Here is a 15,805-nt window from a genome sequence, read left to right on the forward strand (position 1 = left end):
CATTCAAGCATGTTAATGCGTGATGATGCAATACATTTAGCAATTTCAGTTTAACTGTATAATTAAATCCTACCCCACCGTTACACTCCACAGTAAGAATTCCCTATAATTCCTATATCCTGGACACTCTAGTTTGTGGCTAAACCACCAGTGTTACAAATTGGTACACTGTCAGTAATTGTGAGTATACAATAGGTCAGAAAAATGCTAAAAGAGGTTAGATTGTCTAAGAGAGACACAAACTTCACATTAGCTAGTTTTACATTTTTCTCTTCATCTTTTAGGGTTTAGTTCTTTTTCTCCATAGCTTAGGGTTTATCTTCTTATTAATTTTCTAGTTTTTTCTTACTTCCTTAGTTGGTAGTTAAACTAGTTATTATTGTAGCTAGGATTTATTTACTTGTTAAGCCCTTCAAACTTTCTTGTATTTGCACTTTAATCCATTAGTTTAATACCAATCAGGTTTGTTATATTTCATTTGTTAAAAAAAACTATCTTGGGTGTTTTTATTTATCTTTTTTGCTGCCATTATTGTGTTCCTCAAGCTTTTGCAAGAAAGCTTGAGTTTTTATCAACTTTCTTTTAGGTTAAGTTAATGGTATTTCTCTTTGATTTCTTGTTGTTAATGGGTTCAAATATGAGCATGAGTAGATAAATCCTAAGTGGTTGGTTGATGAAAGTGGTGGCTAATTGATTTTTGGGTTTAGGGACTAAATCATAAAAACTAGGCTAAATTGAATAGACTTAAAAACTTACAATTGATGATCCTAAAGGAAAATTAAAATAAGTGAGACTAAGAGTAGATCTTATCGAACATCAATTTGTAGTATTCTATTTTTTATAATTTTAAATATGTTTTTTAGTATAATTTTATGATTTTTAAATGAAATACCAATTTTCGTCATGTGATATAACCTTGATAGGCCAAATGATGACGAAATTGTGACAAAAAATCGCAATAGCTACTCTTAAATATTTATAAATGAAGGCTTTTGAACTTTTAGGCCATAATAAAAAAAAGAGAGAAAATCATGGTAGTTGGTTCTGTACTGGATCTAGTCGTATTGGTCGATGCCCATTATTCTAGTGCTAAAGCGGGACAAGTAGTCTATTTTTTTGCATTGGTAAAAATTTTAGTTTGTACTGGTTACACCGATTTGTTCTAGTCAATTTCGATCACACTGGTCAAAATATGATACATGAATAATAGTAAAAATCATAAAATTTTTAACTATTTATGTAACAACCCAATTTTTAATGGTGACGGAACAATGGTTTTGAGACCACAAATTTCCGTTGTATTGACTCATAAATATTATTTTTAGAATGTTTATAGAGTCATTATAGTCGTATTAAAATTTAGTTAAGAAATATTAATGTTTAGTTAGTTAATTAAAGAAAAATGATTAAATTGACAAAACTTACTAATTATAGAAATTAGGTGATGAAATGGTGTAATTATTAATTGAGGAAGGACTTAAGTGATAATTAAGCCCTAAATAATATAGTGGGACGGCAAATTGATGGATAAGGACAAACTAATGAAATTATAATGGCAAACTTGCAATTTAGTTGAAATTAAAACAAAATTAAGTAAGAAGAAATAGGTTTTCTTCTTTTTTCACTGTCAAAACACCATAGAAATACCTTGGAGAATTGGTTGAGCATAGAAGCTTTCATGTGAGTTCAATTCTTACCCGTCTCTTATAATTTTTATGTTTTTGAGATAGTTGCAACTAGGTCCAGCTAACCCGTACCTTCATTTCTGATTCTGTTTAAAATTCTGGAAGTTTCCATTGATAAATATTAGATTTTTTTATGAATAACATTGATTTGAAGCTTTGATTGTGTTGTATGATGATTTTGTAAAGTGATTTTTGTTAAATATTGATTTTAGGATTAAATTGTGAAAATGTCAAAATATTAGAGTTTGATAGTGAATTTTAGGTTTATTAGGGGCTATATGAGGGCTTAGAATATTTGGATAGATTATTGATTTGAGAAAATTAGTTAATTTGATAGATTAACTAATTAAGGGATTAAATTGCAAAAATTGTAAAAGTTTGAGGTAATTGCATAAATTCAAAAAATAAAAAGGTATTAATCCCGTAAATACTCGTGGAAAAGGAAAAATAGTGGAATAGTCCCTGAACTTCTGCAATTACTCCAATTCAGTCCAGAGAAGTTCGTACGGTTAAAATTTAACATTTGTATAAATTGATGATTGGTATTATGCATATATTCTATTGTTAGAAATGAATTATTATTTGAATTATAATATTAAATTGGATATTCAGTTTGAATTGAACGCGAGATTTGAGTACATTCATGATTTGGTGTATGACGGGAGTTTGGAGTGGAGCTGGTATTATAGGGAGATATTGGCATTTTACCCAAGTAAACTGGGATTCAACATTTGTTGCAAACTCTCGTGTTTTACTTTATGTTTGGCGTGATTGGGTGGATCAGCTCTTACGAGCTTCTGTTCAGCTTTCAAGCTTCGTTGGCATATTCGGGAGGACCAGCTCTTATGAGCTTCTGTTGACGATGTACTCTTACCCGTAAGTCGTTCTTCAAATGGAAAAATCTCGGTTGATTTATTTAATGAATTTAAAAGACATGTAATTTATTTTTGTATTGATTTGAATACGAATGTTTTTATCAATTGAAGTTGTGAATGACAGGAGTTGTCTTGGATGATTTTGATTATTTGATTTATTATAGTTAGTTCGGTAAGATTTTTGTTTATCTCGTCGAACTTACTAAGCTTCATTAAGATTGCTTGTGCTATTTAATGTCATTGTAGATTTTCGGAAGGTTGGATGACCGGATCGGCACTCAAGTCACACTATCCAGTTTATCTCGGTAGTTTTTGAAACGTTAAATTCGGATTATATGGCATGTATAGGCTCTTATGCTATTTTGGTTAATGTTTGGCTTATGTAAATGTTATGAATGATATTTTGTGCAAATAACCAATTTACAAAGGGTATGGTATAGTTGTTATGCTTGTATGTGTGGCATACATATATTTGATTTGTTGTGGTTGTGGTAACTTTGTTAGGTATTTTGATTTGATATTGCTTGAATAAGATGACGAATTGAATTAATGTGTATTTTGAGATTAAATTGTATATAATTATGGTACCAATGAGGGTACATTGGTTAGGCACATATTAGGTTGGTTTTGATTTGTTTTTAACCCGATTAATGTCATTTTACTTTTGTATTTTTGTTAGTATTTGAGTTTCTTAAGGTCCAAGCAATTTGGTTATATTTGTATTAATGTATGATTTGAATGATTTACTATTCCGTTATCCTGTAATACTCTGTAACCCTGTTTTAGTGACGGATACGGGTTAGTGGTGTTACAATTTACTATTGTTAGATTGAGGGGGCTCAAAATTTGGAGGCAAACTCATTTTTCCTTAGAAAATTTTAAAATTTAATTAGATCTTCTCAAATTTTTTGAAAAATTTCAATTCTTCCTTCAAATGTTTATAATTATAATTAAACTCTCTTAATTTTTTTAAAAAAATTCTCATTAAACTTTTAAAATTTTTGAAAATTTTATTAGGCCCCCCAAAATTTAGTCATAAGATCTACTATTGACTATTATGATAAAAATTTAATTAGAATGTATTGACAATCAAAAAAAGACTTTTAAACTTTGAATTTTTTGGGGCATACTTTCACATTTAAAATATAAAAACTAAAATATAATAATAATAAAATTCACTCACTTAATTATCAAAGAAAAAAATCCCCACTCACCCTTCAGTTTCTTTTTTCTTGTTAATTTTGGTTTTATTGAATAATGTATTTTTATTTGTGGAGTTTATTTATGAGTATTTTATATAATTGATGAATATTTTATATTTGAAATTTATTCAATATCATTTATTTAATATTTATAAATATTTTTATATACAATAGAAACCGAAACAAACCGGTACCAATACTTATCAGTTCTAATAGAAAAATAATGCATTCACCGGTGCGGTACTGATTATTTTAGGCAAAAGAGAAAAGATGAGAAGGTGGAAAAGACACTCGAATATGAGGAGAGAAAATAAAATTAAAAAATTAAAACAAATTAAATTTATTTTGTTTTTTAATATATTAATATTGTATAACTTTCTTATAAGTATTTTTCAATTATAATATATTAATTATATAAAATATAAAAATGAAAATATTTTATTCTTTAAAGAATATTATTTTTAACACACTTACAAATAATATTTTGTTTAATTTTTAATTATATTTAATATAGTAAATTATAAGAAAAATTAATACAATATTTATATATTTTAGTTTTATCCAATGTTATTTATAAATTTTTGTCTTAGTTTATTTTATATTTTATTATCAAATATAATTAATTTACATTTATATAAAATATATTTTTTATAATTATACGGTAAAAATGTTTTCTTTTCTAGCTACTCCTTGCTTATTCCCTATCAATATTTTATCCAACCAAATATTGTAATTGTTGAAGCTAGTTTTTAGCTATCCATGGTTCTCTTTTATCTATGGTCCTTCTTGTTTGCTTAAAGATAGAAAACTATGTTATAATAGCACCATCAGAGGAATTAGAAGTTGTTTTTAAAGTTAGCTTTCATCTTTTGGAAATTTGAAGAACATTGAGATGGTTTTAAGTCGAATGTTTTATAATACAATCATTGCCATGGGTATTGGGTTGCCCTGCTGGAATGTAATAACATTGTACTTTGCATCTTTAGCTTTGCTGTAGCTAAATGTTTCATTAACAAGATTGAGAATTTTTCAGTTTTCCTTTTCCTTTTCCTTTTTTGACATCTACTTTTCATCCTTTATTACAGGGAAATAGAGGGTGAAGCCTCTGAAAGTAGATAAATATAAAAGAATTGCAGTAGTGGACATTTCGAGTAGCAATGGCTCTTGGAGGCAGTGCTTGCAAAGAAGTCGTCGAGGCTCAGTCCCCTGTTGCAGATAATGACATAGCTTCAACAACATTTGTGAGTAATACTACTAGTACTACTACAACAATGAAAAGTGCTGTTAATTTGGTTGGAAAACATGGAGCACGAGGGTGTCCTAAGGCGGAGGCCTCCAAGGGAGAATGTGCAATAGAAGAAGTCTTAACCCCTCCAATGCAAGAGTGCAAAGAAAGGAGTGAATTAAGTGTCCGCATCGTGGAAGTAAAGGAACCGAGAGTGAAGGTTATGAGAGTTGCGATGGTTGAGAGAAGCCGAGGGTAGAAGACCTGGCATAGTGACCCCAAAGAAGTAAAGGCATCGATCCAATGACCAAGCACGGAACTCTCTAGCAACGAGAGCATTGCTAGAACGAGTGGGGAGAATATCACGAACTACCCATGAATAAAGTTATCCAAAGAACTAGATCAAGTTTGAAATGATGCAAGCACAAGAAAACCAAGTCAAGAGATTTCCGAATTGTCCCGAAAGACTCTAGAAGTCTAGAGAAGGGACCAAATCTTTGTAGAACAGAGTAGAATTAAGCTTGTTGTCATTGGAACCAAGCCTAAAGCTGCACATGATTGAAGCTAAAGTCTCGACCTGTGATACATATAATCAATTACTTACTCAAGATTGAGATAAGTCGCACCAAAACCCAAAATGTTTTAGATAATGTCCTTGAGAAAGAGGTGCTAGATTGAAATTGTCAAAATTAACTTATAAATTTTTAGGAGAGCCAAAATACATTTTTCTCTTGTAAGCTTGTAAATTTATAAATTTTAAAAAGTTTAAATCATAATTTTATCATTTTAGGAGGGATAAAATATGATTTTATAATATATTAAATTATAAATATTTAGATTTTAGAAAGGCTAAAGTGCAATTTTTCATTTTAAGGAAGGTAGGTCAGCCTGTGAGTCTCAACTTTTCGTCTCGCAATCCATATAATCTTAGGCAATTTCTTCGATTCTAATGAACCTAAATCAGCCTAACTCTCAAAACTGAGAAGGCACTCAGGTAAAACGAAAGCAAACTCAGAAAAAGAAGAAACCACGAACAAAGAAAACCACAAAAAGTGAGTGCACACTAAGTGTTTGAGTAAGGGAGACATCTATTTATAGTTAAACTCTCCGAACTCAACGGTATAGATTGATTTACATTAACGGCTAAAATTAGTTTTCATCTACACAATAAGAGAATCTTACAGAATTTAAATTCTATACATGTTTATCCTTTAGGATTTACAAGAATTATCATAATAAAATACAATTTATTGAAGTGTTTCAATTCAACCAGGATTCAAGCAGATGGGTTTTTGCTTATATTCCACGAATCGGGTCAGTTTAAGTAAATCAAATGAGTTCCAATTCATTTGTTGATGTCTATATGGAACTTTCTGTGCGCATTGGTTACGAGTTTTGATCTGCCGCCTGTGATATTGGCCCGTGAAGGAAGATGTTATTTAATTTAATGGAAGTCATTCGGGTAATTTTTTTGTTGGCCGACACTTATCTGCAATTTCGGAGGGCTGCTCGGATGCTCCATGTCATTTGGAGTTTAAAGATCTGCCGTGGTAAACTATGTTATAGTAACCTGGAAAATATGGAATAAAGGTGTGTAAGGCTAATTGAGCAAAAAACCTGTAACAGCTTTGATTTTGTCCAAAGTTTTAATGACTTTTTGAGAAATGTAAGGGGAAGTAGAGGACATAGCAAGGGGTTGGGATGGTGTTTACCACCGAGAGGGGAGGACTAAATTAAACAAGAATGCTGCTGTTGATAATAATTCAGGTGTAGCAGCAACGGCTGGTCTACTTCAATCGGGATAATCAGGGGTCTTGGTTTTGGTCGAAATGTTGGGCCTGCACCCGTGCTAAAAGCAAAGCTTCTGTCAGTAATGGATGGCTTGGCAAATGGATTTAGGAAGATCATTTTAGAGAGTGATAGCTTTACAGGCTGTGCAGTTGGTTATTTCTGTGTCAGCTTGAATAATACCTACAACATGATGTGCTGCAGTGGGGGTGGGAGTGAGACGAGAATAATCAACCTGCAGCCAAGTTTTCTATGAAGGTGATTGCAGCGTTGGTGGTCTATGAATGGAGATTGTCCTTGCTGTCAAATGATACTGTTGGTTATGTGGTTCAATCATTTTGTTCCGCTGAGTATATTTGAATATGCACAAGTGAATTGAAGAGTACAAGATGTCACTTCGTAGCATCTATTTGGCAAGGAGGACAAATCCAAGCCTGGGAACGGAATCTATTTTCTCTTAAATCATTTCGGCTTTAACATTCAATATTTAGTCAATACTATTCGAAGCTCTGACCCATTTTAAAACAACAATTTTGTTTTTAAAAAATGTTTCCTGAATCTAATATTTTTGTCATCACTCCCAAATTTCGGATTTTGAAAAGAATAGGATATTACTATTATGATCTTCAACAAAAGAAAAAAAGGGTAATACTATTGTATAATATATAGGTCTAGAAATAAATAAGAAATTACAGAGCTAGGTGCAAACAAAACAGTGTTTATTTTATAATATGGAGGACAAAACCTCATAAAAATCCTCCATTCTTATGGCAATACCAATATTAAAGAACATAAACAAAAAAATGTGGATCAAGTAATATAAATGATATATTATATCCCACCCCCCATGGCCGTAGTTATAAACTCTAAAGTCTAAGCCTAAAGCTGCAACTACTGCTCGAAATTCTGATGGCATTGTCAGCAGATAAAGCATTCACCACAAGGCGGCACCTAATCCTGAACTTCATTTTCATGAGCTTTAAGCTCCCAAGCTTAACCCTCACAGTCTGTTTAGCCCTCAGCATCAAGGGTATGTTCCCCGTCATCTGCTGCTGCTGTTGCAGTGCCGTCAGCAACACGGTACCGTTCTGGACTTGCCCTGTCATCGGCAATACCAGCACGGTCGTGTTCCGATGACCTTGGTAGAATTTGGGTAACGCCCCTTCACATAGTTGGGTTTCATTGTACCATACGGTTATATGACTACCTCCGTCATAATATATTCCGATTCTTTTATTGGGGTTTCTGGCGGTGATGTTAACATCGAAGCTAGCAGATAAGCTGGAATTGGCTGAGCTGAGATCGAACTGCGTAACCCGCAGGCCGTCGATAGAATACTTGGGTAGCTTTGGTCGGAAAACAAGGAATAAGATGCCGACGATAATCCCCAGAATGACGATCAGAAGCAAGAGAAGAGACAGCGTCCAACACATGCACCTGCAACAACAGCTTCTTCTTTTCTTGGGAGCTGTCGAATGCTTAACAGGAGGAGAAGGGCCATGGGACCGGGAGTTGAGTGGATGTTGCTCGACAGGGTTACCGGTGTCGGATTTAGAAGTGCCTAGAGGAACCAAGGGAGCACTGGGGGAGGTTTCTGGCGGCGCTTCCACGTCTGGGACGGGATGGATTTTCTGTTGGTCCGCCATTGATGATGTATTCAATTCAATTCAAGCCTCTAAGGGAAGGTAACCATATAAATTTATTTTCTAAAATAAACCTTGAGAAAAATAGAATTAATATAGAGCAGGGGAAGGAAGCTATTGATTAAGTCATACAATAGAAGCTTCCTTTATTTGACTTTTTTCCTAAAGACGAAGTTTTGATCCAAATATTCACCTAATGGTCCGCATTCATATTACAATGCTTTTGTAATTAAAACATGTTGTTTGATGATATATATTTTATATTTAACTTTTTTTTAATAATTTCCTTCTCAACCCTATTTTTTCTTTATTTATATAGTCTTTTCTCAATTCTTTAAATAGGAAAATAGCATACTTTCAAATTTACGTTCTCTCGTATTGACAATAATGACACATCAATCGAATTGAAACTCAATTATTATTTTATTAAATTTTTTAATACAACATAAATTATTATATCACATTTAAAATTTATTTTTCTTTTCATAATAAAAAAAATTTGTGAGTTAGAAACAGATTGGGAATTCAGAATTGTTATAAAATTGACTGTAGACCAAGTTGAACCACGTGGATGGTAAATCAGCACTAATTTTATTGTTATATTTTTGAATTTGGGAGATCAGCACATAGACTTAGGATTTGTTAAAGGTTGGTCATCAGGTTTTTCATATGATAATAATCATAATTTCTAATGGTTAAAATTCTCTATTAATCCTTGTCCTTTACAAATGTTTTAAATTTAGTCCTCGTACTTTAGTTTGATCAATTTTAGTCCCTGTACTTTTCAAATTTTTGAAATTTTAATGTTGGCCCAACCAATAGCTATTAAAGCTGTTTGTTTAAATTCAATTACTAGTTATACAATATACATACTTTTGTAGATTGTTAATCCATTAATTGATTTTTCTTTTAGTGAGGAATATGTAGAAATAACAAGCCAACATAACATTAAATATATGATAATATGTTTGACGCATCAGATTTAGAAATAAAAAAATTTAACTCAATGAATTTAACAGTTATGATATGGTGATAACTGAAATTTAAAAATTTAAAAAGCACATGGTATAAAAATGACCAAATTAAATTGTAGAGACTAAATTCACAACTTTTACAAAGTATAAGGACTAATAGCAGAGTTTAACAAATTATAATAGTCAAATTGGACAAAATAGAAGCCTGTACTTGAACTAATGACACATATCGAACTTAATGTTGAAAAAAAGGAATAAAAAGTAGAGAAAATTACAAAATATTTGTTGAGGATGGCATCAACTACTTGGAAGGGGGATAAATGATACGCCATAAATCAAAGGAGCCGCCTTCAAAATTGAAGGGGAAAGACCGTCATCTGGTATGTAAGGAGGGACAAATTTGGAATTTGATGAATAGCTTTCTTTTGGGGATTTTCTTCTATGGTTCCAATTTATGTTATTATTTATTTATTTAACTGGAAAACGAAGACCATGATGTCATGACTCTTAATAAAAGCTTGCTTCGATTTTCAACTATGAATATTAAGTAATCCAACAATCAACGGTTTAGTACTTTTCAGAAGGATAGCATGACATTTCATAATTCAAGTTTAAAATAATCAATCAAAGATAAATAGAATTTTAACTTTAAGGAATGAAGTTTCTTAAGCTTCAAGTAACTTTTAATAATTTCGGTTTAAACCCAAGTTAATAAATAATTATGGACACGATTTAATATTCGTGATGAATAAATATTTACAAATATTTTAACTTATTTTTTCTTTTACAAATTCAAATTTGAATATGTGAATGCAAATATTAGATATTCAGTATTTAATTTTTATCAAGCTCAGACATTCAACAAATAATTTCATTAATTCAAATTTGGACTATAAACGAAATCTAAAAAGCAAAGTGTTGTTTAAAGTAGTGCAGGGGCTGATATTTAGATCAGTTGCTCATGGAGTTTGTGAAGTGTTGCGGATTACAAGGTGTATTGGGACAACAAAGGAGCAATCTCCATTGTTCGTAATCAAAATTTTCATGATAGAACTAAAAACATTAAAAGTTGATACATTCAGTGTTATATTCATATTTCTTTTTCAGATAGACAATTTTCTTTGCCGTTTCGGCCTTAAAAATCTGACCCTGAAACAGCAAAATGTATCATTTTATTATAAATGTAAAGAAAAACCAGCTACTATACACAAAAAATCGAACTTTTGATCATACCCTAAATAGGCAAATGCCAAAGAATAGTGTTATAATGAAATTCGAAGGTCCTCTTACCTTCCGTCTGTATTGTCCCCTCTACTCATTCACGTTTTGTTTTGCTAGTTTAGAGTGTTTAGCAATTCCAGGAACATGATCTCTTTATCATTGGCTTCCTCTGTTTGTCCTCTTCCAAAGCGATCATCCCCAAGTGTGATGGATCCTCTAGCATCATTTTCGCCACTAAATATCCAGCTATTGACCATGTCTGGTACTTCCTTGCTTGTTTGCCTATAAATCTCCCGAGTTTTCCATCATAATATTCTGGCCAGCCATCTTTCAACAAACGTGTCTCCGCAAGATCAATTGCCTGCCTTGCAATTTGTGGCCTTCCCGTTTTGATGCAAGCAGCTGTTAGCAACCACAAAAGCACTGCATATAAAATTGCAAACGGTCACATTCTAACACCCAATAATTCTAATAAGAAAGGTGATAATAAACTCAGCAATATCTTCAGTTGGAAAAATGCAGATGAAAATGTTAATACATCGGTAGCCTCATGATTCCTAGTTCATGACTGTTGAATGTCAAATACAGATACTTCAAGAAAAAAGAAGAGTTGAAACAACATAAATCTCACTCATCTAAATGGCAATAACTACTTTCTACCAGCTTCATAGTTTAACAAAATACCAACAATAAATTTCTAGTTAATAACAAACAATAATAAATTGTTTTGTCAATAAGACAACATGAGTTACCCATAAAACAAATAACTTCGGTTCTTATAAGATCAAAAGCACTATAATGGTGAAGATAGATAATAGATTAGAGAATGATGGTAATACCTGGCCAAGATCCTCCATTGTGATAACTCCATCTTGTGTTCTTAGGGTCACAACCGGTGACAATTCGCCATTCATGTTTTTCTATTGCAGGATAAGCTATTTTTAAAGGCATTTCTCCAACAAGCTCATCCCAACGAGCTTCAATAAGATCCATAATAGCCACTGATTGCTCTGGTGTTGCAAGAGAAGATAAAATTGCTATACAGTTACCTAAACAAAACCATCGGAAATCCATCCTTGCAGGACTAACATTCCCAATAAAGTAGCCACCACGTGTTGGCATAAAATCAAATATCCAGTCAGGGATAGAATCGGGAATAACATTAAACTTATTTACTGCAGTGTGAGAGTACTCCTCAGTCTTATATCTGTAAATATCATTTAGTTGCTGAAAGTCAAGCCAAAAGTAACTACGCATGTGATAGCTCAAGGCATGTAAACGCTTCTCAATTCTTTCAATGCAATCTTTTCCTTCGGCGTCTTGCTTCAGCATTGATAATGCACACCTCAGAGCCATATAGAAAAGCGCTTGAATTTCAATAGGATAACCATAAACATCCTGTAAAATAAGTTCACATCATAATTGGAACATGCAATTAAGACTCCTTGGTCCCATAAAGGGAAGGACTGGTGACGATAAATACAAAAATATCAATCTCCATCACCTCTGTTTGATTTTCTATTCAGAAAAGAAAGAAAATAAGGAGTTCACAAAGCACTAATGCAGAGGCATAAAGCAAATTAACTTCTTAAGTATTTTTCATCAGCATAAGTCATCAAGTAAGAGGAAAATTTGAAGAATGCAGTTAAGATCCATTTATTAAAAAAAAAAAAAGGAAGACAATAGCTAAAAAGATTTATAGGGAAACATGAATGCAACAATTAGTACTAAAGTACAAGCATCACTTGGTGATCAATCTTCAATAGGCAAATACAATTTAGAATCCAGATACAAATTGTTTCCTTGATGAATACTTAACAACCCAAAATCCCATATTGGAAATTTGTAATGAATTAAGGAATATAAATAGAGACCTAAGTGTCATGATATGACAAAAACTGTAACACCCAATTGGCCAAAACATACCATACATCAAAGGTTGGGTAATCACTATAGAAGAACATAAAGAACATTGTTCCTTAATAGTTAATCAAAGCAAAAAGAGCATTTGAGAAAAACAATGTATTATTGGTAAACTATGACTATTTTACACATATATTCATATCATACATATGATATTAAATAATGCCAAATTCACTTGCTCAATTGGCTTACCAAGCCTCTACAAGATTGGTTATCAATTAAGAGTATGTTTCTTTATGTCATACTGCTCTATTCTATCTGCTATTCAGCAGTAGCAATAAATAATAATTGGATGTACATTATTTTTTGCATTAATTATCCATATCTATCCAAATTCGAATTTTCATAATGTTAGACACTTTTTATTTCTCAACTTCCTAGCATATCTCACATAAAATAACTACAAGACTGATAAGGAAACTTACGAAAAGGAAAGCACACAAAGATGCACATAACAGAGGTAAAGATTAAGAAGTGAAGGCTGGGTTACCATTCTTCTATCAATCATAGAGCATCCATCAGCACAAAGCAGTGTTGGAAATGTATCAAATCCTTCTGCTAAACACAGAGTAAGTATAAGCCTCATCCCTTTTTGACACTCAGGCCTCTCAGCTAGTGATAAATCCCCAGTAGATTTTGTGTATGCACGGAGCAGAATGATCCACCAGAATCCAGAGTCAACTGGAGCAACTCTTCCAATGGCACTCTCTCCAAAATCAGCAATAATCGTGTCCAATTTACGTACAGGGTCATGTAGAACTTTGAAGCTAGCTGGCATTGCTCCTTCTCCTAGCTTGAACCTATCTACTTTTTTCTCCCACCCTTGAAGTTGTAAAGTCTTCAAGAGAAAGTTCTTGACTATCTCAGGCTCTCCATTCATCAGAAAAGCCAAAGCACTAGGTACAAAATCTCTAACAAAAACCTGAACAAATCAACAATTTATTAAAACATGAACAGTCCAAGAAATTTTCAATATCATAACTCACCAGATGGTAATAGATTTTCGGCATTAAACATAATTGCAGATATTTTGAATTTTCCTCAATCTTTACCTTAAATAAAAATATTTTAAAAACAAAAATGTCAGTGATCATTTAACTTAATCTTCCCATTTTCCCTACCAAACCTCATTTTAACAATCAAAACTCCTAATTCATTTTAAAGTTCAATTATTGTTCATGTTTGGCGTTAAGTTTCACGTAGTCAAATTTATTCAACTTGGACCAAGGTTTGTACCATTAAATGATCTTGTCCCACATTCAATTAAGGCCTGAGTTTGTTATAACCTTATATCCAGGAAAGCTTTCCATTTATGACCGATTAATTTTAGGATGGATGCTTAACAAATGATCATATTCAATAATAGATGTCATAATTTTTAATTTCATAAATACGCAACAAGAATTTCAATACTCCTAAAAAGGATGCCCACTATCTGATGAGAACTTTACCTGATCATAGTTCAAAACTTCCTCGGAAGCATGATCATACGCAGCAATGGTACCAACTGGTTGGCCTCTGAAATACACCAAAGTCCTCCTAAGAGCCTCCCATGCTTCAGCCACAATGGGATGCGGATCAAAGGAGTTTCTATCCCAAGAAGCTGGAGTATCAATACCTGACCTCCCGCAGGGCGAGTGCATGCCCTCATAATTGTCATAACTCCCTCTTGTGAGAATCATAGGGAGCTCACTGAGTGACCTTTCATCAAATGATCTTTGCCTCTCTATGTTAAGCCTCGGCTTATCAAGGAGGCGTGAGAGATCATGATCATCCATTTCAGAGAGGGAACAAATTGAGCTCACATTTCTAAGTCCCATCACTTTAGTCCCATCCATTTTCTTTGTCTAAATTGCACAAAAAAATACAACTCTCAAGATTCAGAAGAGATTTATGCTCAAATAAGAGAAGATAAAAGGATTAGATCCCAAAATATTTTAGATAACAGCAATACAAGAGTAGCAAAGAAACATTCTTATATAGAAACTGAAATGTTAAGACTATATCTAAAAGTTGATGAAATAAAAGCCTTGCTTTGTTATCCATTCAACAATCATTTTGCGCCAATCACGCCAATGGCTTAGTGGCAAACTTGTGTAGGATTCAAGTTGATTGGCATGAGATCAGGATCCTTGCGTTTTGGAAACCCTTTTCCCCTTCCCATTGAAATGTTATAAAGAAGAAACAATTTGAAACAATCATTTGCCTTTTTGTCACAGTGCAGAGAACAAAATCAAATTTAATCAACAAAATCATCATTAGTATGGATTTGAGGATAATGGACATTAAATGAATATGTTTTGAGTAATTTACAGCATTATACTTTACTAAAGGAAAACAAATTAATCAAGATTAAGAAAAATTGATGGAAACAGATTAAGCAGCAGAAAAACCAACAAAGAGTATGAAAAACAAATAAAGAAAAGAAATAATACAGATGAAGTCACCTGAAAAGTAAAACCAGATCTGATAGTCAGCCAAAACATCAAAGAAACAAATCAAAACACCGAAACACCTCCCATAAATGGAAAAAGAAAGAAAGTAAAGATCCATATAATAATAAGGATAGGAAAAGCAAACCTTTAAGAAAGCAAAGATGTCGGAGAAGTGAAATCCCAGGCAAGCCCAATCGAGATAAAATTACTGAATATTTGGCCGGAAAATGGTCGGAGAAAGGAAAAAAGAAAAACAAAAAGGAGAGAAAAAGGAAGGAAAATGAAAAAAAGAGAGGAAAAAGGAAGCATGGTGTGAAGATATGATATTTATAGAGTGAGGGAAAGAAAAGACTTTTGAGAAAGAAAAACAATTGTTGTAATAATTACAACCGTACGACTACCGTGTCTTTCTCTGCCCTTTGAACAACATAAAAAGGAAATGATGGGATGGGACTAAGTTTACCGGTAATAGCCGGTGAAAGCAAGTGTAAAATGTCCCACGCGTTACCCGACAACATTGTTTGGAAATAAAGCAGAATTTTTATTTTCACCTCTATTTATTTAATACATTTGATTTTCCAATTTTACAAAAAAATATTTTAATTTTTATTTAATTTTTATAATAATTATTAATAATTTTAAATTACTTTTAAAATTTTTAAAAGTTTAATTAATTGTTGACGTAGTATACATGTTAAGATTATTTATTTTTAAATAAATGATTAAAATATTTTTTTTTGTAAAGTTAGAAGTTATTAGCATAAGTTGAGTTTGTTTTTTCAACTCTTATTGTATTAGTTAAGGTATCTTTTTTATTGATATTGGTACGCATGG

The 15,805-nt window shown here is 32.3% G+C and overlaps 2 protein-coding genes and 1 long non-coding RNA gene across 4 annotated transcripts; 1 reads left to right on the top strand and 2 right to left on the bottom strand.

Annotated features, from left to right (window-relative positions):
* The first annotated feature begins 2,285 nt into the window (after window positions 1-2,285).
* On the top strand, window positions 2,286-3,031 carry LOC107957489 (uncharacterized). Its single transcript, XR_001700471.2, has 2 exons — window positions 2,286-2,561; window positions 2,807-3,031. It is a non-coding gene; the product is annotated as an uncharacterized lncRNA (long non-coding RNA).
* A 4,398-nt stretch (window positions 3,032-7,429) lies between these two features.
* LOC107957487 (NDR1/HIN1-like protein 6) lies at window positions 7,430-8,478 on the bottom strand. Its single transcript, XM_016892999.2, has one exon. It carries the CDS (start codon window positions 8,419-8,421, stop codon window positions 7,642-7,644), a length of 780 nt encoding a protein of 259 aa, XP_016748488.1. The 5' UTR covers window positions 8,422-8,478; the 3' UTR covers window positions 7,430-7,641.
* A 1,911-nt stretch (window positions 8,479-10,389) lies between these two features.
* LOC107957486 (probable alkaline/neutral invertase D) lies at window positions 10,390-15,375 on the bottom strand. 2 transcript variants are annotated; one of them, XR_001700470.2, is made up of 6 exons: window positions 15,117-15,293; window positions 13,988-14,383; window positions 13,027-13,458; window positions 11,453-12,011; window positions 10,683-11,036; window positions 10,390-10,541 (listed from the first exon to the last, which is right to left on the bottom strand). XR_001700470.2 is itself a non-coding variant. In XM_016892998.2 (5 exons), exons 2-5 carry the CDS (start codon window positions 14,372-14,374, stop codon window positions 10,741-10,743), a joined length of 1,674 nt encoding a protein of 557 aa, XP_016748487.2. In that variant the 5' UTR covers window positions 14,375-14,383; window positions 15,117-15,375; the 3' UTR covers window positions 10,390-10,740. The 2 variants fall into 2 exon arrangements, 1 of the variants encoding a protein (XP_016748487.2); XM_016892998.2 differs by having other exon boundaries at window positions 10,390-11,036; window positions 15,117-15,375.
* Window positions 15,376-15,805: the final 430 nt, after the last annotated feature.

The sequence above is a fragment of the Gossypium hirsutum genome, chromosome A05 (assembly GCF_007990345.1).
Source record: "Gossypium hirsutum isolate 1008001.06 chromosome A05, Gossypium_hirsutum_v2.1, whole genome shotgun sequence".
Taxonomy (NCBI): Eukaryota; Viridiplantae; Streptophyta; class Magnoliopsida; order Malvales; family Malvaceae; genus Gossypium; species Gossypium hirsutum.